Consider the following 23,188-nt stretch of genomic DNA (forward strand, 5'->3'; position numbering starts at 1 on the left):
CTGCTGAAATCAACAAATCGTGCAGGTCATGTTGTTTAAATAAGAAGTTAAATAAGAAGATAATAAGTTTATTATGTTGACATAAAGGATATTTTACATAAACGTCCTTGGTGGTGGATTTACCAGGATCACTGCAGTGTCATGTTGGATGGATGTATATTCAGACTTTGGACCCTGCCTGTGTAAATTCTAGAAGACACAGCTGAGCATCTCCCTGCTGCTGCAATAAAGATGTAAATATGAGATTAGACTGGAGAGGGATCAGATTTCTGCCACAACAGTGTTATTATCAGCATTCTTGTTATCAATTAAACCCTATTGTACGCAACAGGGTGTGGGGAGTCCACCATTGTGGCCGTGCTGGGTCTTCAAGAAGTTAATCTTTCCTGGCAGTCAGAAGTTGTTCCTTAAATCATCAGGAAATCCTGAGTCGCTATTAAAGTTTCATGGGTTTAAAGTCATGACAGTATACTTGGCTGATTGCTCACAGGCGTCAGCCCGTTCAGCTCTGATAAGGAATTCCCTGCAAACCAGTCACAGTTAAGAATGGAAAGCCTCGTAAAAGCTTCATCACGACAGTGCTGCATGGCTCTGGGTAACCTCCCACAGATGGGCAGTGCAGCAATGCTTATGTAATTTAATGGGGTGTGGTTTAATTGTCTTCAAACCTGGCTGCTTATGACGTCAGAAAGAAAGGTGAACTTCTGGTCTCTAGTCATCAGCCTGATCTTTGACTATTTTCCTAATGACACGATAGAACTGACGCACTGAGACGATTATATCAGGAAGCTTTCATTTTAAATGAAAATCTGTTCCTCATACATATAAAATAAAGGTGGGGTTTTTAGCTATAAAATGCCTTGAGTCTAGGTTTTTACTGCTGCTGTGGTTCGGTATTTGCACTGGTTTGTGGTGACTTTGACTTTGTTTGCAGACTATTTGCATTTACTGCAATGACATTATGGTCCTGAGGCTATGGGGCAAAAGGTAGAGGTGCTGTAGGTAGGTTGGGGGAAAAAGCTCAAAGATGGCAGTGTGAATGTGTGAAAAAGAGCCCAGCAACAATATCAAGAGAAATACATTTTTCAGACCTATATAAGCCTGATATTTGTTTTTCTTTCTGTCCTCGTGGTGACGAGTTAGGAAGGTGTTTAACCTTTACATACTGTTCATACTTCATGCTTTCACAGTATTGGCCAAGAACTCCTTCACAGACACTCCCTCAGTGCTGACACGTAAATCTGACCTACAGATTTCTTAGAATGTATAAATAGTCTGACATAAATGAATGGATGATTAATTTAAGTTTCAGAGAGAATACAGAGTGGATTTTCTAGGATTTATAACACTCGTTTTTCTGTGAATAACATCCATTTTCACACAATTTCACCCGTTTAAAGCATAAAAACGTACAAGAAATGATTTAAAATAAATTCTATTAAAAGGAAAAAGTGTTGGGATTTATTAGACACCCGTGTATAACCCTCTCATTAACCACTGTCTTCATTGTTAAATGATAGAAAGCCCACATTTATTATCAACATTACCAGCTAGTCCACAAACTACTAGCACTTTCCAAGCAGTAGTGAGGAAACCTTGTGTGTCAAAACGACTCAAATTTGATCCAAACAGGACACAAAGGTTAAGGTGGAACGATCATAAAGATTTCAGACTATATTTACATAGAAGCGGATTCCACTAAAGCGGCTTTGCATGATCTATAGTTCAAAATAATCCTTGACTTTTTATTGGGCCCTCGCAGGTCATTCTCTGTCTCATGTTTGTTCTCTGCCCCCTTCCTTCAAGCCAAGTTTCTTCTGAGTAAAATAAAAATAAATTATACAGATGTCATCCTGCCCTACCTGCCTAGATCCCCTCTAAGTTATTCACAGATCCTGCACTGTCCCGCTGTCACCCTTTGTTTCTCACATTTAGTGTTTTTATATTTTTAATCTTTTTTTATATTTATCTCTTTTTCTAGACTTCTTTCTTTTATAATTGCTTTGTTTTCCGTTGTATGTATGCTGCTATGACAACTCAGTTTATAGGATTAATAAATTATTCTGACACAGGGGACTATTAATTATTATTACTCTAATTATCATCACCAATACAGGATTTTTCTCTCGGAAATTTACTCCAATAGTCAAGCTTTCAGCTCTCATTTTCTTTCCAGTGTTTCAGGGAAATATGCAAATTTGAACAAATGTTACACTTATCACCAGCGTGTTGTCTATTTTACCTCATGCAACACACAAAAAAACAAAAAACCACAACCCCCCTCAGTTTGATAAAGGCCATATTCAACCCAAGGAAAGGGTGTGGGATATACACTATCAGTAGTTTATGAAGGCAGGGTAATCAATTGTTGCATGGTGGTGAACTACAGTGGACAAAATCTTATCTTTGAGCTGTTGCAGTACGTTTATCACAAATTAAGACACTCCTTGGCAATTAAAAAAAAGAAAGAAAAAAATCTGTGTTGTTTGCTATATAAACTAAACAGAAGCAGGCAGTGCCTGTGTGCTAATGGTGATATACTAATGGACCCCAAAATAGCAGCTGATTAATGTCTGATTAGAAGTTCCTTTCCTTAGTTACAATCATCACAACCATTAACTTAAAAAAAAAAAAAAAAAAAAAGCAGGCATGATAAAAGTAATTTACAGACAACAAAACACACAGTTTGGATTTCATGTTTGTATTTTCCTAAACACAATCAAATATATTGCACTGGAGGAAGTACAGAGCATATCATCAATGCACAGTGAATACTGACCAGACGTTACATGTGACAATATAACCAGAGACCCAAATAAACTGGATTTTAATGTTTGCCTCATTTAAATGTGACAGGAAACTTTGTCAGACATCTTACTTCTTCAACACAGTGGCTTGTACTGGCTTTGTACCCATGGATTTAAAATTAAAGTACTGTCTGTACATGTAAAACTAAACACTTCTGTATAAAAAGACAGCTGTTAGATCTGTCAAAAAAAAAAAAAAAAAAAAAGGCAAACAAAATGGATTTGACATAGACGAGAAAGCGTGCAGATACAGCAGCTAATCACACAGTTCAATCAAAATCAGGTGTGAGAACTAAATTGAGGCACAGGGACTGAGTCAAAGAAAATGTGGGGCCCAACTCCATTTAAAAATGTGCAGCTGCTCCAGAGTTCAGTCCCTGTTCGATCAAATTAAATTGAGCGGATAAAAGGAAGGCTGATATTTAAATATCATTGAGGTACATTAATCATTTGTGCTGACCAAATCAAATGTCAGCATAAAAACACAACTACACATGAGCAAACATATAATTCATTAAGACCTCGAGGCAGTCAACATCTTTAGCAGCAATTCACACTTGGGTCATCCCTGTGTTTTGCAGTAAAAACAAAGAGAAGCTTTGGCCTGACTAAAGACAAGCTTAGTCTAAACATATCGCTCCAGTCCAAAAACCAAAAACAACAAGAACTTTCTTTGGATTGGAGCAATACGTTTGCTCCTATTTCACAAAACAGAGCAAAGAAATGTCCTGTGAGCTTTACTTAATGACTGAGACCATTACACAACATCAGAAGAATCCAAAGAAAACTTCTCAGTCAGCCTGAGAACTTTTCTTTTTTTTTGTTTCATGTGAATATTAGTTAGTATATTAGTGTACATGTTCTGATAATCTGAATTAATCAAGGTGTCACACCTTGCTATCACAGCTGCGATTGACCTGTGAAGCTTCACTGTGGCAACAAGTTAAAACAACCAGAGCCGGTCACAAGTCACTGGTGTGGTAAATCGAATGCCTAGCAAAATACAAACCATCGTCTCTTCTCAAACATCAGGAAGCCGCTCATCAACATTCAAATAAAAATGGTTAAAAATCAGATTTCTCATATTAGAATGTGTATAGCGGTTATAGTCACACCAAACCATCAACAGCAAAATAGAACTCACTGCTGCCTTCATTCTTTCACCGTCAGACCTGAGTCAGAGCTCAATTTGGAATCTTAAATTATAAAAAATAATATTGAATTAATTCAGATTTAAAGCCACGTAGTATGTCTACCATAGATTTTGAACTTCTTCCATTGATTCCACAAAGGAACGGAGCCACAGGACAGCTGTAAGCAAAGTCCCGTATGACAACAGGTTAAAAATATTACATCCTATAACATACCCTGAATGTATGCATGTGGGCTATTTGCATTAAATGAGTTAAAAGTATGAAAAAAAAAACACAACTGGAGAAGATTGAAATTAAAATCGGACTCAGATCTGACTGAATTATTGCTTCCAACGTTACACTCTATAAAATGTTATTCCTAGCAACCAACAGAAGAAAATGTTCCTGACTTCCATTCAAGTGTTTGTACGTTTATGATGCGCTGTCCTCGGGTCTCTTGAGCACTGCGCTGTATTTCAGAGGCGCATCATCGGACTTGAGCTGCACCTCCACCAAAGTGAAGACTGAAATGACCTGAACAGACAAGAAATGCTGATTTATTCATTCCACTCCTTCAACTGGCTTCAAAGACATTTTGTAATCATGCAAACCAAAATTTATTACACTACTCTACTAGTCTACAAAAACAAATAAATGTGGGGTGCTTAACAGTGCTTTGGCATTTATTCTCCCGAGTACCCATAGTCACAGGCTCGTGTTTGTGGCTCTCACCTGCTCTACAGGCGGATCCTCCGGGGCCTCTGCAGTCCACAGCAGTGTCAGCTCCGATTTCTTCCCCACCTTACGATGGCGGAATGCGTCCAGGCCCGTGATAGACTAAAGGTGGAAACAAACAGTTTTCAGCTGTTTCTAATAAAGTAATAAAGGGACAGTTCTGTTTTGCTCTGTCTCTCATACGACAGTCTCATTTCTTTCTCCCGAGTGAGATATGAGTGTTGAGCAAAAGCATGGTAAGAACTGCAAAGAACTGAAAGTTATATACAGTCAAAAGCATAATCTCTTAATTACTAAAAAGTAAAAAAATAAGACTTGGGAATAAATTGGTATCTTTGATGAAAAAAAAAAAATCATATTGTAAAACACATTGTTGGAGCTGACCTTGCAATAGATGCGTTTCTGAACTCCGTACCGGAGCACCAGCACATCGAAGGACTGATCCAGCACCCCCATCACCATGGCCTCAGAGTCCAGCGGGCCAGACTCCTGCAAAAATGCGTGTGGTGGATGCAAATACAAAGAATCTTTAGCTTAAGAAACTAAGTCTCAACTCGTTTCACATTTTAGGAATCTAGCTGAAGACAGGTAATTAAAAAAAACAAAAAAACATTTTGAAATAAACACTGGTTTGGGTTATGGTTTCCTACTTTTTTTTTCTCTGTTAAGATGTTAAAAATCTACAACACTTCTTGCTTCCACCAGGACAGATATATAAAGATATGTAATGAACTCTGCTCTAAATGTGCTCCTGTGTTGTGACGTTCTTATCTTTGACCTTTTGGATTTGAGCAGTAATGGTGAATGGGCTGGTTCCTAGCCTTCATACAACATGCCTCATTTATACAAGCACTTGTTTTCTATGTCTGAGTGCTTGCCAATATTCACACACCTTCACTTTCTAATAAACACACTGGGAACAACTCAGAATTCAGCATCTTGCCCAAGGAACCTTGGGAGAGTTTAAGTCTGTTTTAAAGGAACGAGAGAGTTGCTCTTTTACTCAGTGTGATTGTTTTTAATGTACTCTTGGTTTGATCTGTTGTTGTATATTTTGCACATGTTGTTATGGGATATTGTATTTGTTTTGAACGTTGTATATTTATGTGGTATGCGTATTTTGACTTTTGTTGTCATGATGCCAGGTCTCTCTTGAAAATGAGATTTTTAATCTCAATGAGATTTTTTACCTGGATAAATAAAGGACAAATAAAATAAAATAAAATAAAATAAAATAAGGAACCAAACCACCAATCCAGCTCTACTTCCTGAGCCATAGCAAGCCCCTTTATCGTTTCATTTTACAGCGGTCCCTCGTTTATCGAGGGAGTTGCGTTCTAAAAATAACCCGCAATACGTGAAATCTGCGAAGTAGCCAGCTTTAGTTTTTACAATTATTATAGATGTTTTAAGTCTGTAAAACCCCTCACTACACACTTTATACACTTTTCTTAGACAGGCATGAACATTTTCACACGTTTCTCTCTTTTTTAAACACTCTAAGTTCAAACCTTCATAGAAAAATAAGTCCAGTATTATAGAATGAAACCAAAGATCAAACCCTGTTTTCAGGTCGAGAACATGGGAATAGAGCAGCTGCGAGAGCATCTTCCTCTGCCTTCTGTGTGCTACCGCAGGTGCCTTTGACGATGCTAAACGTTTCATCAACGTTGTTGTGTTCGTTGGGGAGAAAACTTACAAACATACAGTACAGCACTTCAGAGTCATACTGCTAGCGATTGAAAATTTATGTACGTTTGACAAGCTGAATGCATTCTGTACTGTACAGGAAGCACGGCATGGAGGAGACTGATTGACAATGGTCGACAGCCAATCAGGACGCAGAAAACAACACGCTGTTTAAAAAAAAAAGAAAAAAAAAAGCATGCAAAAATGCACAAACAAAAAATCCGCAAAACAGCAAGGCCGCGAAAGGTGAACCGCATTATAGCGAGGGACCACTGTATATTGTTGAACACTTTTATGAATTTCTTTTTTTCATAACTGACGTATACGCTTATAATCTTGATACTGTGTTTATTAGAGTTGGAAAAAACACCAAAAAATGGGTTTGGTAGTCATCAGCTGTTAGCGAGTTGTGATCTGGTCACTCACCTTCACAAAGACTCCAAAGAAGAGCTCAGAGCTGAGCTCCTGGACTTTCTTGGACAAAGCCTTTTTGTCGTTACAGTGTGACGCTTGTTTCTCTACCTCCGCTGTTGACAGGCTTATTCGAGGCCCACATTCTGTATACAAATATTCAGCGGAGACATGAGTATCAGAATTAATGGACACAAATTTAAGTGACACTGATTTTCTCGCTCAGTGCAGTTACATGCTCGTGTGTGTAGAGATATACATGCTTTGTTACAGCACTTTGATCAATGAAAGGTGTTTAAATGTGCTTTATAAATACATTTTACTTATTTAGTAAAAAAAACCAAAAGGAAAGAACAAACAATACATCGACTGAGAGCGATGTTGGAGGTTCTTTTGTGCCTTTCTCCTCACTGTCAACCAGAAATGTCACACAATAGAAATTCTGTCATTTGTCTGAAAAGACAGCGTGCGTGTCTGAAAGAGCCTTTTGTGGAAAAGAGACATACTTAGTGAAGAAGCCAGCAGCCGGTGCACGATGATGTCAGCATAGCGCCTGATGGGTGATGTGAAGTGTGTGTAGAGAGGAACGTTGAGGGCGTAGTGCTTAAAATTCTGCTCCTCCTTCACGACTCCTGTACAAAAGTACAACGCCATCTGGGAAAGACAAATGAACCAGGTTAAAGATAAACACTACAAAACTAATACAAACAGGTTTTTTTTTTCTGCTCTAAATCATACTAGTACTAACTACGAGTACTAACCTGCATTGGTCTGGAGCACATATGGGTGAGGACTTCTTTTCTGGCACTTGTGTACTCGTCATCACCAAAAGCAGTATTGAGACTCTTCTGCATGTTGAACAAGAAGAAAGAAGGTTTTCAATTTACTCTAACCGAACTTCAAACCCTGAATGCAATTGGATACCAATGCATTATGGGTACTGACGTGTAGTAATCCAGCAGAAGACAGGTCGATTTTGATTCCCAGCTGGTCACACAACTCTTGCAGCTCATCCATCATCTTGGCTTTGGGTGGAGGGTGGCGCCTGAGCAAGGCCAACTCGGGGAATTTGCGGTAAATGTGGTTGGCTGTGGCAATGTTAGCAAGCAGCATGAACTCCTCCACCAACCTGGAGAACAGGTTTTATTAATGAGAGATTAACAGTCAAAGGAGGAGAAAAGACTGTGATAGGACTGAGATTTTAAACAGCACAGAGACAAAAAAAAAAGAAAACCCCAACAAAACCCATCTGTCATTAAATTTACTGACAGATTATTCAGGCACTGATTAAAAAGAAAAGTCCTTTTTACTCACTTGTTACTGTCTCTGTATTGGTAAATATAACAACCTTGAGGCATCATTGTCTCTTTGTCCAGAGTGAAAGAAAGCTTCAGCTGAAACCATTAAACATAAAATATACTTCAGTACAAGAAGCTGCAGTAATTTAAGATTGAAGCCAGTTCCTTTGGCCCAGAATAAAACATTGTATATACAAACATATTTTCCAAACATTCACTAAGCGTAAGAGTAAAGACAACAGTATTTCCTCTCATAATCCAAAGAACACACCCACACTAACCTGATCGAGTCTGAGCGCTCCTCCTAAGAAGCGTTGAGCTCTGAGGTTCTTGGCAATAGCGTGCAGGTTGAGCACAGCTTGGTGGACCTCATCAATAGGGTGCATGGGGTCCACGGGTGGCAGCTCCTCAGCAGAGAACATCTTCTCAGGGGCCTCGATCATGCTCTGAGCATGGTCGTAACTCAGCTTCACACAGGAGCGGATGATTGAGCGGCCAAACCACTCATTCAAGATCTGACAAGTAAGGCGGAACCAAACAGATGGGTCAATGGAAAAAAAAAACAAAAAACAACACAACATCAGATGCATTTATATCAGGTTATATACCTTTCCCTCGGGTGTGAGCGTCCAAATAACGGAGAAAGTGAGTCGGTCGACGAGAGGGTTCAAGCTGCACAACTCCTCACACAGCAACCGAGGCAACATGGGGATCACCTGGAGAGTGACGAGACAGACACTGAGGGCTGAGAACTTAAAAAAGTCACAGTTTAAATGAACCCCTGACAACTGAGAATTAATGGAAAAAAAAAAAAGCCTCGGGGAGTACTTACCTTCTGAACCAGGTAGACACTAGTTGCTCTTTGGCTGGCAATGACATCCAAAGAGTTTCCTTCCTCCACAAAATAACTCACATCAGCAATGTGAACTCCCACCTCAAAGTTGCCTGCCACAGACAGAAAAATTAGGACAACAGACTGTATTATAGAAGGTGCACGTAGTTACTGCACGGTTTCAATTCAATGTATTATTACAATGCTTGTTCACAAAAGAACACCTATGTCAAGTTGTACTATACTGTAAAAATAAAGACCCTACAATATCAAAGAGATTTCAATGAGCAAGCACTTGACAGTTGGAACGAAAAAGTCCCTTCTAACAGGAGAAGACCTAAAGTACCAGGCTCAGGGTGCAGAAGTCATCTGCTGTAACTGGTTGGAGGTGAGAAGGAAGCGCACAGAAATACACAGTCCCATTGTATACCTGTGACAAACTTCAGTCAGAAGTCTGGCCCACCATAAAACCTTGCTTTATCCACCTTCTTTATTCAAATGGGGACCATATTTACTAAAATGATAGTTTCTATTAAAGTGTGTATTAACCAAAGACTTGAAATTAGTGATTTGGAAAATAAATTCAGCAGGGTAACAAAATATTATTTATTAAAAAATAATAATAATAATAAAAAAATAATCTGCTTGGAAGCAAAGGAACCACCGCCTAGTAGCCATTAGCAAGAATGCAGGTTTAAGGCATTTCTGGATAGGCTTCCCTTTTCAGAGCCAGAAGCTACATCCATCTTTTATGTACAGGCTATGGATAGAATAGGATACTTATGACCAATGCACCACACCCTAATTTGGCATGCAGACTGGAGCAGCCACCAACCTTCCAATTAGTAGATGACCTGCTCTACCTTCTGAGCTATATCCACCCCTGTCAGACATCATCACTGTCACTGAGCATTAGCAATTTACCATCTGGCAGCTGTTTACAGGACAGGGCATCATCCAGATCTCTGGCAGTCGCTGGGTCGATTGTGAAGATGCACTCATTCCTAAACATCACAAACATTGAATTATGAAATAATCAGCAAAAGGCTGACGGAAAAACAGATGCAGATGCATAAAATACAGAAAGAAAGAAAAAAGAAAAACGACAAACGTATTTGGGCTTCAAAGTCTTACCTCAGGTCTCTTCTCTTTCTCATCTCTTCAGGTGGGATGGTCCAGGGCAGATTCTTGGGAAGACAGTCCAACACCTCGTCTGAGAACTCAGAAAAATCAACCTCATACTCTATCAAGATGCCTTCTGTCTCTGGCTCAATTTCTCCAGCCTGTCCCAGTGACTTGGCTAGTCGACTGTAGGAAAAGATTTAGTGTGTCAGCAGAGTTCTCAAACCAGAGTTAACAGTTCCCCGGGTTATTCGACTATAACACTTACCCCTCTGCAAAATTGCTGTCCGCTGCCCAGTCCGTGATCCGACAGATGAACAAGGTGTTGCTGTAGTCACCCGGACGGGAACTAAAATCTTCAGGGCAATCAGCAAGGGGAACATTAATCCGTGGCACCCGGTGGTCCACAGGGGAGAACAAGGCGAAGGGCTTGTCTGGCAAGTGCTTCAGGAAGCCAGTTGCAGCTCTTGAGTGTTTCTTTTCAACAATGTAAACCACCTAGTAGAAAGATTGAAGGGAAGCGATCGCTTTGAAAAATGTCCTTTACTTGAGAAGTGACAAATCACTGCTAAAGAAAAACAAGAAGAACTTATGGCCCATTTAGAATATTGTTACTGCAGTAACTTAGCATAGGATTGGAGTAGCTTTAGAAAAGATTTACATGAGTTAGGCAAATGATACAATTCCGGTTGTACTTGTAACTCATACAACGTAGTCCTGTAGAGCCCTGTAATTGCTTTATCTCAAGCAGGCAAAAAAAAAAAAAGATGATTTTTTTTTCCCTTTTAAATGTTTTGTTTGTGAAAAGGAAGAGAAATGTTAGTTTAAAAATTCAACGCAACAGATGAGATGGAAACTCACTTTAGCTGTCTTTTGGAGTATCTCTCCATTGGAACGTGGTGTTGATGGTTCTCCCAGACGTTCTCCTAATTCCATCACATCAAGAGAAATATTAACAAGTATTAGTTGTACTTTACAGACATTTGTTGTTATAAACAAACTCAATTTAGACCAATAAATAATGGTCTAACTTTGGTTTCACGTCGAGGTCTCGTCTTTCTGCTTTTGGAATGCTACTCTCCATTTAATCCTGCCTTTGAAGTAATAAATAATCTTACTAATGTCATGTAGGGTAAGCGTTAGTGTGTTGTAGAAGTTCTGTGCAACCACTCCATGCATGAATGTAAATACAGACAAACGAGAAGGATTGGTTCATGAATGCAGCAAGCTGCTGGAAATCTACTGATATGTTAGTAATCACGTGAACATGAAAGCATGGCTCCATCCTTCCCTCAGTTCAGGCTGTTGGTGGTGGTGGTGTAATGGCAGGGGGAGCATTTTTTCGGCGCTCTTTTGGAGACTGTAGTGAAACCCGAGCATGGTTTAATTGCCTCAGCCTACATGAGTATTGTTGCTGACCATGTCCATCTCTTTATAACCTCAGTTTACCCATCTTCTATGTAACAAAGCTCAAATTGGTTTTTCTTGAGAAAAAAAAGCATTGTTTATTGGACCTTATTGAATCTATGCCAGAAATAATTAATTAAGGTTTGAAGGCAACAGGGAGTCAAACCTGGTATAAATAAGGTGGAACTTGTGACGTGTACAGTTGAATTGCTTTGCAACAGAATAAGTGCAATGTGTGATACGGCAGCTATTAATTATAATTATTTGCAGTGACCAGTGTATTTATACTACCTGATATATTCTGATATTTGTTGTTTTGTTCATCCCGGTCACTGCACTGCTCTTCCACAATAACAGCAGAACTGGGAGTGCTCTTTGTCTTCTTCGTAGCTGTTTGCACAGTGGGTGTGTCTGACTCGCTGGCACCCTCACAGTCAGTATCTGACCTCACAACCTTCCAAAAAACAAACAAAAAAACCTCAAACAAACAGACAAAAACCCCCTCCCCAAAAAACCCCCAACCCATAAATAAAAACATGCAAAAAAAAAAAAAAAAAAAATTAAAACTTAGTACAAGTGTGTATAAAACAAAGTCTGTTATTGGATACCTTTAAAAACTGAGTTAATGTTTAGCATGTGGGAACTGCAAACATATAACGTATAAAGACAGTACATATTCAGACCCTGCCCACACCAGTAGAACAACAATTCAATGCTTGACTTCATTTTGTTCAAAGGTGCTTCTCTCTCAATTAAGTCTGCCACCAAAAAACTTTCGCTGAAAAGCATCACCAAAAGTTTTTATGTACCTCCTAAAATCTGAGCGTTTCATAAGAAAAAAAACTTGAATTCTGCACATATATGTCACCAGAAATATTATTCGTTTACCTTCCACTGCTCCCGAGGTAGTACTTGCACAACTACTATGTCTCCATTCAGTGCTCGGTTGCGAGCAACAATTCCATCTAAGAATATATCCCGTGTATCATCCTGTGAACACAAAAAGAAATATTTTGAATTAAACAAGGTCACTGAGGCAGCAAAACATGATGTGTCAAATTCATTCTGTTTGATGGGAGGCCACGCCAACTTACAGGAGACGGAACGAAAGCTTCATTGTACTTCTTGGGGTTTATTCTCAGCTGACCCTAAAGACAAAGAAAAAAATAACCAAACCATTTTTTTCAGATAACCACTGCTTCAACAATATCATTTCTGCACTGAGCGTTTGATTTAGAAACCTGATCAAAATGCATTTATAAAATTGAAAATAAAATGATGAAACTCCTATGTCTGTATCACTTGACTATTACCGAGTAAGATCAGCAATACTGAAAGAAATGAACTTCCAACTCATGCTTATACCTGAATAAGTTCTCCTCTTTTAAGACCATGGGAAACCTCCTCAGAGGTCATGTAAGCATCAAACACTTGCTTCTTTGATCCTCTGCCTCCTTTGTTCTTACCCTTGTCAGCAGGAGAATTGGCACTTGAAGCTGAAAAACAAACAGTTCTGTAATTAAAGCCACTATTAATTTAAATGATCATAAAATACGATCCCTACAATGGTAAGCCACAACTCACCTCTGGGCTGCTTTACGTTTTTATCACGACCATGAGGAGGCTTGGGACTTAACAACTGAACATCAACTCCACACTTTGATGTGCCTTCTCTAATCTTCTCATCTTCTGGGTGCTTTGGCAGATTTTTTTTCTTTGACTTCTTAGGAGACTGAAGACGTCCACCAGGCTGATCGGTCTCTTTTGAGCCGACATCTCTGTTCGAATCCTTGTTTTTTCGCTGTTGCTTCTGGTGTTTCTTTGCATCATTTGGTTTTAAAGAACCCAGCTCCTCCCCAGACTCGACGTCTCCGTCGTGGCTGGTGGCGGTATCCCTTCTCTGCCCCCTCCGCTGCCCATCAAACACACCTTGCCTCCTCTCGCAGTCTTGCTGAACATTGCGAGTGTTTAGTTTCTCCATGTACAAAGACAATGAGCTCTCTCCTCCTTTACTTTTCACAGAGGAGGGGGAGAAGTCACTTGAGTCAGAGAAATCATTAAACACTTGGTCCCTTTGTCGTGCTGGTATGCTGACCCTGTCACTTTGGGCTTTGAGCTGTGGGCTTGGCCCGTTGTCTTCCCTCTGAGAGGACGAATCCTTTGCATATTGTTCTAGATACAAACTGAACTTGCTGCTGCGGTGCTGACTAAGAAGCCTGGCATAGGCATCTTTCTGAGGAGGCCTGCTTGACTGATTCTGGCTGTGCTTTGGCTCTCGATTCACGTTAGCCTTCTTAGCCTTCCGAGGGGAATCCATCAGTCCCTGTAAATAGAGAAAAGTACACACTGAAGCCAACACACTTCAATTTCTCACAACGCAGCTTTTATTAGAGAACAACCATCGGTATAATTCAAAGTATGACTAAAAGAGGAGGTTGTTATACAATGACAGACTCCCCAACTCGGTAGTTGATTTGGAGTCCATATATAATGAAGTAACTTTATACAGTTACTTTATCGTTCATATTAATACGCTATAAACAGTGTTACAAACCGAGACACGGCTGGAAGTTAACTAAATAATGTTAGTTAACCATAATTAGCTAGAAACATCTGTAGTCTGCCACTGTCTCCGGTATTTACGTGTTAATAATCTCTGCCCTAAGCAAATCTAAAGAAGCCCATAACAGTTGACTCACGCTAGCTAACAGTTGTTAACGCCGCCTAGTTAGCATCAGCTAGCTAGCGACTTTCAACGGCAGGTGTCGGTTTAAGCGCTTTTTAGTGAGACCGACCGCGACAGTTATCACGACAAACGAGTGGGACATGGACATAAAGACTGTCAAACTGGAAATCTTAAACATTACCTCTTTCACCACGACGAAATCGATGTAACGTCTCCCAAAGCAAAAGGCTAATTGATACGTTCACGTCCGCGCTCGTTATCAATGGTTATTCTCACGCTACCTTTGAGGGCTGTGGGAAATTTTGCTATTTGAGTCAGAACTACAGACTCTACGGGGGAATTTACAAAAGCAAAAAAAGAAAAAAAATGGTGGTAGCAATATAACCTTCAGGGAAAAGCATTTTTAAAGCGTTGATTTTGGGCAGAGTAGGTAAACTGTTACATTATTTGTTTATTAGTTCATTTTAAAGCAGTGATCAATGAATGTATGTAGGCACCGCAGTTTATGTCCACTGAAATTAATGCTAATTCAGACAGGCTAATGTATTAATATAACTGACCAAGTTCAGTAAGATGGCTGCCAAGTACTGAGACTTATAGGAGTCTGCTACAAATGGAAGGATACTGAGGAGAACTGAATTACTGAATTTTATTGTATTTTTTTATTTTTTAATTTATTTGTGCATGTGTGTTGTTGCTGCCTGTGATTTCATTGAGTAATTTCTGTAACTGTGAGACACTCGCTGCTGCCTATCTTGGCCAGGTCTCCCTTGAAAAAGAGGTTTTTAGTCTCAATGGGATCTTCCTGGTTAAATAAAGGTTAAATGAAAAAAAAATAAATAAAAAGAAAAGGTGTGTACAAAATGTCCCATTTGTGTGCTAAGTAATAAGCTCAGCATATGTAGAAGTAATCCCCATGAGTCAAAGGTACAGTCCAAGAATAAAAACTTGTAACTTTAGGCCCAGTTTTATTTTTTTATTTGTGTTTTTGGATTGGTGTGATGAGTCAGGCCTGGAGCTGAATGTGAACAAGACCGGGCAGATGGTCTGGACCTTTTCTAACACATAGAGGGAACTGGCTGAGGTGGTCATTTAGATTCACGGAGGAACCTGCTGACAGATGAGTACGAGTATTAGGGCTTAGCCTTTGGTAAATAACTGAAATTCAACAGCAAAGCAGTCATGGCTGAATCTCCTGGGAAAGCTCAATTATTTTTAACAAATCACCCTCGCTATATTCTGCTCCTCCTTCATAGAGATCATTAGAAGGTTCTCCTTTATGTGTTGGTTGCACTCCCATCAGTCTTTATTACATGCATCAGTTGTAGAACACTGTCAAGGCCTGCTCTAAAACCACTGGACTCTCCAGTCAGTGTGAGCAGCAGATTATATGGCAGACCCCTCATGTACCCTGTGGCCTGTATTTAAGTGGCTCCCTTATGGATGCTGTCTTCTCTACTCACGCTGTAGGGCTCAGAAGAGAAGGGCAACCTTTGTTCCTGGGGCTGTCCAGCTCCTTAAGTCTTACTTATTGCTGACCTGCTCCTCATCCTCTTTCTTTACACACACACACTAACACATATATGATTACATATCTGGTACTTTACATGAAAATACATGTGCGTTTTCTTCCTAATTCTTTTTTACTCAATGATCAGAGAGATACATTTGAACTTCAGCTGGTTGTCTTGACAATGTCTGCTTGTCTGTCATGCACTGAGCTGCTCTTGTGTGATTGGCTGATTAGATATTTGCAATCATATGAACAGCCTAAAATGCTAAACAGTTAATTCTGGGAGAAGAAATCTAAGCGGGAGAGTTCAGCTCTCTCAATAGAAAAAGTGGATGAAGCTGCACCTCCAGATGGCAGCAAAGACAAAACTTTACTGCCCAACCAAACAGGATCTGTGTGACAGTTGTGTAAACAAGTTAGATTGTGTAATGAAGATGGCAAGGAAAAAAAAAAAAGTAAACCAAATTGTCAGGCACGTTTATGTGCATGTGAGTGTGTGTAATTTTACTGGATCACAGATCCAAGTTAGCTAAACTAAAGGCTGGAGAGTCTCTTCTTTCTCCCGACAAACTGATTTTCACACTTGTCTGTTCACGCTCGCTTCGCTTCCATAGTACAAGACAACTTATGAATGCTTTTTCCGAGTGCACGCACATACAATGTCCCTCAGCACAATTCCTCTGGGAGAGCATGTGGCTGCGTCTTTTTGAGAAAACACAAGCTGGTGTGTGTGTGTGTGTGTGTGTGTGTGTGTGTGTGTGTGTGTGTGTGTGTGTGTGTGTGTGTGTGTGCAGTTGGATGAGGCTTTCAGACGTCTGTGGGTAACAAGTAAATGAGGCTGTCATTTCTCAGCTTGATTTTTGCAGCACCTATACACGCTTCATCCTCAGTCCTGGATGCAGTTGATCACTTTGGAGTGATGCGTGAGATCAGAGTATCTCTGGCATATTTAAATGACGTTAGCAGAGCAGGGGTTACATCAAAAAGGATATTTGTGCACAGCTTGGTTGCTTTTAACCTCACCCGTAGCAGGCTTTATTGACAACATCACAATGCACACATTTTCTCACACATGCTTCTGGAAACATCTGGCCTGAAATCTGTGCACTATTGTGTTGATGGTGTGATATGAATTAATTAGGTTTCACCTTCTGCTGCACTGATAGACACAGTCAGGGGGTTTGAACAGTACTTTAGTGCTGGATTTAATCTGCACAACACATAAAACAATAATACATAATAGTAGTGATAATAACACAACACTGCACCGATATGAGCAAAGGACCTCAGATGCATACAAACATGCTCAAGAAGACAGGCAAAGTAATGAGCCTTGAGGAACGAAAGACATGCTGCATTTACCAACATCAACAGTGATGAACTGTTGGCAGACTCTTTCTTTTAACCTGCATTACTTGTGTTTCTGATAAAAAAAAAAAAACTGGAAAAACAAACACAGACATTGAGGATATTTGTTTATGTATTTATTTTACATTTTGTAAGACACAGTTTCACTACAAGATCGGGCCATCCATCTGGAACTTTGCACTGATATTTGCAGATGAAAATGGCTTCTTTCTTTTTCCCCCCATCAGCATCACTTGAGAAATGGTCCCTCCTTTGGCAGCTTGTACCATGGGAAATTAATACAGTAGCACTTTTGGGCAGCCTTTTTCATCTTTATCAGGGAACCGCAGTTGATTTGGCAGCCAGAGCCTTGGCATTTAACTGTGACTGATTGTACTGAGCTGGAAGGGGATTCTGTACATGTATTATTTTAAAAGTGGACCTCTATTTGCCTAATTTCAGTTTTAATGGCCAATTTTTTTTTACACAGAGCCACTTGATTTTGGCAGAATTTTTTTTTCCGATGGGCAGCAGAGCTCGACCTGCTTCACATAAAACCAAACACTGAAAGCAGTGGCAGTTTGTTTTCTTCTCTACACAAGTTCATCCTCATCACCCTGTGCTCTCACTATACCTCCACACGGGCTGAGGTCTAAAACCGTTTCCAATTTATAGAGCTTGTGACATTCTCAACAGCTTCTACAGATACATCAGCACAGATGGAGAGATGTGACTGAAGGTGGAGCCTTTAATAGCAGGTGATGCTGGTGTGATAGCTAACTGCATCAGTGAAAGTACATCATTCATGCATAAAGATTAGAATTATATGTAAACATGCCTGAGGCAGATCAGAACAGATGACTTGATATCATTTCAGAACAAATCTCAGAAAACTCGCTCCTTGTCGATAAACTCCTCTGTGATTCATGGGATAAATCCACACACTGTGTGAGTAACGCCTATCATGTCTTTTCTTTCAGTGCCCTCTCCAGCCTGGGTTTCATCACAGGCTTACGTTTAAACTCTCCTTCAAAAGGTCACAGCTTCTGCCAAACCCTGGCCAGCACCTTGCAACCTCAATAGTTTGAGTTCAAATGCAGCTGGCTGCATGGGTGTGGCAGAAAGAAACAGACTCCTGAGTGCAGGAAGAAAAACAAGCAGCAGAGGAAGCACCCCCAATTTTCATTTATTTATTTATTTTTTTGCTCCTGAGCCTTTTATCCTCCTTTGCTCTCTTCTGAGAAAATCTAAAGGAACCTCTGGGAGAACAGAGGAAGCGTGGGTGAGAGCGCACAGCTGGTACAGCAGCCGCTACCGTGTTGCGGTTGTATGGACCCTAAGTTGTAAAGCATGCAGATGAAGCAGCAAATGCCTATCAAATATTTATCAGAGCAGGGGAGCCAGTGCAGCTTGTAAAAGAAGATGAAATAGTGGGGGCAGGAGCAGTCACTCTGCACGGTCTCTTTCGCTCAGATGCTCTCTCTCTCTCTCTCTGTGTCTCTGGACTTCCCCGTTCATTCGCCATGCTTGCCACAAACACACCTTTTCTTTTTGATTTACACGCACTCTCTTGTGAGCATCACCGGTTATACGTCTGCCCGTGAACGTCTGTTTTTCATGTTTTCATCTGGCTTATTGGCGGTGAGCGGTGAGGTGGTGGTGAGTTCGTACAGTAGTTGTAGCTGTAGATTGTGTAAAACCAGACAGGCCGCAGTCCACATCACTCGCTGCAGCGGACAGCATGGGGGAGATCTCTGCCTCGTCACCTTCCACTGCCATGGCAACGGCCTGCGAGTCACCCCGGGCGAGGTGCACTCTGCACCACCCATTTACAGTCCGGGGATGACTCCCGATCAGCCCCATGGACACGTGCGCACGCACTCGTGAACATAAACGAGTCCCCAGATGGACTCATAAAGTGTCTAAACACAGGAAAGCAGCACAAAGAGGAATGCCCACTCTCTTATTTACTCACTGCTGCGTGGGACAAAATATGATGCAGCGATGTATCACACCGGCTTCCTCTTGCAATATGTTATCAGCACTGGTTCCAAATATAAACCCTTGAATTAAAGCGTGCGGGAGTTAAATAAGTTGATGAAGGAGAACTCGTAAGGGAGGGACCAAACCATAGGGGCAAATGATTGCACTGCTACATTATTTATCCGTAATAACAAAAACAGTAACACACAAAAACCGACACAACAATCCAGCGGATAAGCAGATCATCCCAGACTTTCCCCTCTGTTTTAACGGGTAGCCATGCTAAAGTCTCCTTCAGTTACAAATTGTCTTGCAATGTATCGCATGGCAGAATCACTGTGTGGTGGTACCACTGTCATTGTGGGTAATGTACCGTGACAGAATCGTGAGTGAGGCCCGGATTATGCGCGCTTGGACGCGCACAGATGCGCACTCGGTCCTATTATAGTTCTTTCAAGTCCCCCTGAAGGATTTGAAATTAGTGCATTAGGCTATACTGTAATGTCTCAGTGCCCCTAACGCTCGAAAAAAAGTAAAAAATCGGAAGGCATCTGGACATCTGCAGACACACCGTGTCGTTTGCCCTCTCTTGACGAAATTTACGTGACTCGGACCCAAGAAAGCGTGGATCTGCGATTCCCAGCCGCACACATAGTATATTAGAACACACCTGGCTAATATACATGGTGCTGCTTGGGTTGATGATTAGAAATGTAACCCTTGAGAAAAAATTGTGGCTGTAATGTGTGTAATGTTCTGCTTTATGCACAGTTTTGGACATTTTGTCTATATATAATTAATCACAGTTTAAACTATATGTGAGCCCCCCCCGCCCCTCTTTCTCTCACTCACTCACACACTCACGCAGTCGTTTTTCTTTCTTTTTTTCATTTACAAAGTAAATCTAGTTGCCAGGTTGCTCCTCCGTCTTCATTACTCAGGGCTCCTCTTCATCACCACAGCCTCCCTCGCTTTTCTTCCTACGGGCGCTACTTTCAGCACCGGACAGCTCTCGTCGTTCCCACGCTCCGCCCACCTCAGACAGACCGGCAATGAGAAACCAGCACACACGCCGGTGGGCGACTCTCGAGGTGGCCTATTAGGGTTTTATTGGGAGGGACGGAACTTCGAGTACAATTTGCTCTCTCCCTTGTCATTCTTCTCCTCTCACATGGATTTCTCCGAGCGGGAGTAAAAACAGAAGGAGAACCCGAGCACTCCCCTGGATTGCGGGCTGGTGAGGAGTCCGTGTGGTTTTCTCATGAGTTAGGAGGCTGGTTCGTGTCTGTGCAGCTGTTTAGATCACACTGCGTGTTTTTTTAACAGAAGAGAGGAAAAGTGTGCTCTCTCTGAAAGATGCAAAGATGACAAGAGGAAATCGTTTGCCGTTTTATGCTTGGTCGTAGGTATGAAATCCAGGACATTCTCGGGCGTGTGTTTGAAAGTGTTTCTGATCTCCTGAAGCGGCAGAAGATATAGAGTGGCTTTGGTGATGCTCGCCACACTTTGCCAAGTCCACGCGGTGTCTGCTCTGTGCCTGTGACAACGAATCATGGCTCTCCTAGTCGTCCCGCTGCTCCTGCAAACAGGGCTCGTTTGGGGTTCAAACTACGGTTATGTGGAGTGGTCTGACAATGACCGCGACGATAAGAGCCCACCAGTCTTCAGCACCCAAAACATCAACAGGGAGCCAGCCCACCATCCGACCTATTACCCAGTACCAGCCACCGAGCGCACGGTGGTGGCGCACAAAATCGAGGAGGACCTGCCCAGGGTGGTGACCGCTTTCTTGCACACCGGGGACTCATCGGCGCTTAGACAGGTCAACTGTTCGCGGAGGTACGAGCTGAGCAGCCTGCGAGGCGGCCTCCACGTCGCCTCCCACTATTCCCTCCACAGCATTCTGGACACTGTGGCGCACGCCACAAACTTCCTGAATATGATCCTGCAAGCCAACAGGTCCCGGGAGCAAACCCTGCGGAGGGACATCCACTGGTACCACGCGCTGGTTCAAAGCATCCTCGAAGGGGATCCTAAAATCCACAGGGCAGTGGTGACCTTGCACACGGATGCGCTGACGCCAGGGCCCCACGTTTTCCTCCAGGCGACGAGAACCGAGAATGAAGTGGTACTACAGGACCTGTCCGGCTCTGCGCACCGTCACCTCAAGGGCAGGAGTCCGGAGACTGACTGGTTTAATGAGTTCAGGGACGGCAGGAGACCACACATGCACAGAAGAATCACGGAGGCATCGGGCTCCAAGAGTGGCGCTTATCTCCTTGACAAAAACCAAATTAAGTGGTCTGCGCCATACCTGGAGTGTGAACACGGAACGTTTGTGCCCTATTGGCTGCTCACCCTGTCTGCAGGCTTCTATGGACTTAAGAGCAACTCAGCGCCAGAGTTCAGGTGAGACTGAGAAGTGCCACTTTTTTGTCCTTAAAATGTAGAAAAAATTGTTTTAATGTTCTATTACAGCTCACACATGTTAAAGTATTTATTTCTTTATATCTTAGAAATAATTAAAGTTAATCAGATAATCAGTGTCAGCTATGGAAATGCTTTAACAGCATTTAATTGACAATAATCCTCTGTGAGACTTCATATAAATATGGATCCACCTACTGCTGTAATAGAAGCAGACAGTTAAAAAGAACCTTGACAGATCTACCTAGACATTTCATTCACCTGTCAAGGCACAGGCACGCATCCCTGCTGCAGCCAGCACTCTAATGAATTCTGCAGGCTTTATGCAGTGCTCGTAAGTGAGGATATCTATAGAAGTGTGCACGCGTGCGTGTTTGTGGGTAACACTTAGGTGCATCAAAACACCTAAAGCTCTCGTATTTCAAGGCTGCGGTCCAAGAGTGTCCTGAGAAGATCAATGAAACCATGAATAAACAATGAAATCTCTACTACAAGATGAAACCACTCAGAGGTCCAGGTGCACTTCACCCTTACATCAGTCTAAGTTGCGGTGCATAAGTCAATGTATCACTCACACACTAAGTGTCGCTAATGTGAGATAACATGGGAGAAAAAAATAAAAATAAAGTTGAAAGATGATAAATATTTTTTAAGAGAGGAAAAAAAAGAAAATTTACAACAAGGGTAAACTTGAGGTAAACACACACACATCCAACTCTTACTCTTATTTACTTACTTAGCTTTTGTGCTAACTCTAGCTTTGCATTTTTATTCTTGCACTCTAGCTTTCCATGATTCACAGTTCAAAATAATCCTTATTTATCCTGTTCTGGGCTTTGGTGAAGCCCTTTAGTTCATCTGCTTCCTTTCTTCTGATAGGTTTTCCCTCATGAACAGAAGGTTTGAAAACCAGGTGGATGGTTGCTGTAACTTAGCAAGATCTTTGTCCCTGAGATGCCCGTGTTAAGGACATCGTCTTGGACTGATGTCATGCAAGGTGAAGAGTAGGGAGAAAAACTCCCCGAAAATGTGTTCAGTCAACCGGAAGCCTGAGCTTTTGGTTCACAGGCATTAGTGTTATATCTGCTGACATCATCACATGAAACCTCTGTCATCATTAATATAAAGATCCACAAGTGTAAATGCACAGACACAGATCCACCTACACATGTAAAATATCCCTACACTGTCACTACATAATAAGCAAGACTAATTAAATTGGAATGACACTGTGATGCACAGTGCTCGTGGTTTATAGGCAGCAGTGTTGTGTTTGTGATTCGGGCCTCACCCTGGCATGCATCCACCCTGGTGATGTGTCCCTGAGCAAAATGCTGCATCACTACCTGCTCCAGGGACAGTAATGCTTAGAGTGTTACGATGTGATGAGGGCTTCTTTGGGCTTTTTAGAGAATTGTACAGCAATCATCTCTGTGCAGGATCTGAAGATGGCTGATTCTTATTACACAATGAATTTCTATCAGCATCAGCATGGTCCACACTTTCAGATTACCTCAAATTTCCAGAGATGTTTGTTAGAGCTGCTTGAAAGTTAAGCATCTGTCTTATAGGGTAGCTTCAGCTTGCTGTAATGACTCAGTCTGCCTGCGTTGGCTTGTTCATCTCCAAAAAAAGGATTCGAGTCATGTCCGGGATATTGCCCGTTTTAAACCATCAACTTGTCATGATGAGGATGTTTAACTAGTTGAGAAAGATGGGAGATGCGCTTGTGTCAGTCGCCTAAGGCGTCTGGAAAATGTTAAGTGTGATTAAATCAGTTCAGTGAATGAATTCATAA

General features: G+C 41.4%; 2 protein-coding genes across 2 annotated transcripts in view; one reads left to right on the forward strand and one right to left on the reverse strand.

Moving 5' to 3' along the window:
* Nucleotides 1–2,693: 2,693 nt before the first annotated feature.
* dis3l2 (DIS3 like 3'-5' exoribonuclease 2) lies at nt 2,694–14,395 on the reverse strand. Its single transcript, XM_063462190.1, has 21 exons — nt 14,302–14,395; nt 13,019–13,757; nt 12,800–12,930; nt 12,529–12,582; nt 12,323–12,424; nt 11,726–11,888; nt 10,889–10,953; nt 10,296–10,525; nt 10,040–10,213; nt 9,830–9,909; nt 8,906–9,018; nt 8,682–8,789; nt 8,355–8,588; nt 8,090–8,169; nt 7,721–7,904; nt 7,537–7,623; nt 7,282–7,429; nt 6,791–6,921; nt 5,060–5,164; nt 4,673–4,777; nt 2,694–4,474 (listed from the first exon to the last, which is right to left on the reverse strand). The coding sequence occupies exons 2-21, from the start codon at nt 13,749–13,751 to the stop codon at nt 4,373–4,375; spliced, it is 3,129 nt and encodes a 1,042-aa protein (XP_063318260.1). The 5' UTR covers nt 13,752–13,757; nt 14,302–14,395; the 3' UTR covers nt 2,694–4,372.
* Nucleotides 14,396–20,069: 5,674 nt separating this feature from the next.
* Nucleotides 20,070–23,188, forward strand: part of LOC134617131 (metabotropic glycine receptor-like) — an 82,352-nt gene continuing 79,233 nt past the window's right edge. The window contains exon 1 of the mRNA XM_063462324.1: nt 20,070–21,372. Within this exon, the coding sequence (XP_063318394.1) occupies nt 20,516–21,372 (857 nt within the window). The 5' untranslated portion in view covers nt 20,070–20,515. The remainder of the gene's footprint in view (nt 21,373–23,188) is intronic.

Source organism: Pelmatolapia mariae, linkage group LG18 (genome assembly GCF_036321145.2).
Source record: "Pelmatolapia mariae isolate MD_Pm_ZW linkage group LG18, Pm_UMD_F_2, whole genome shotgun sequence".
Taxonomy (NCBI): Eukaryota; Metazoa; Chordata; class Actinopteri; order Cichliformes; family Cichlidae; genus Pelmatolapia; species Pelmatolapia mariae.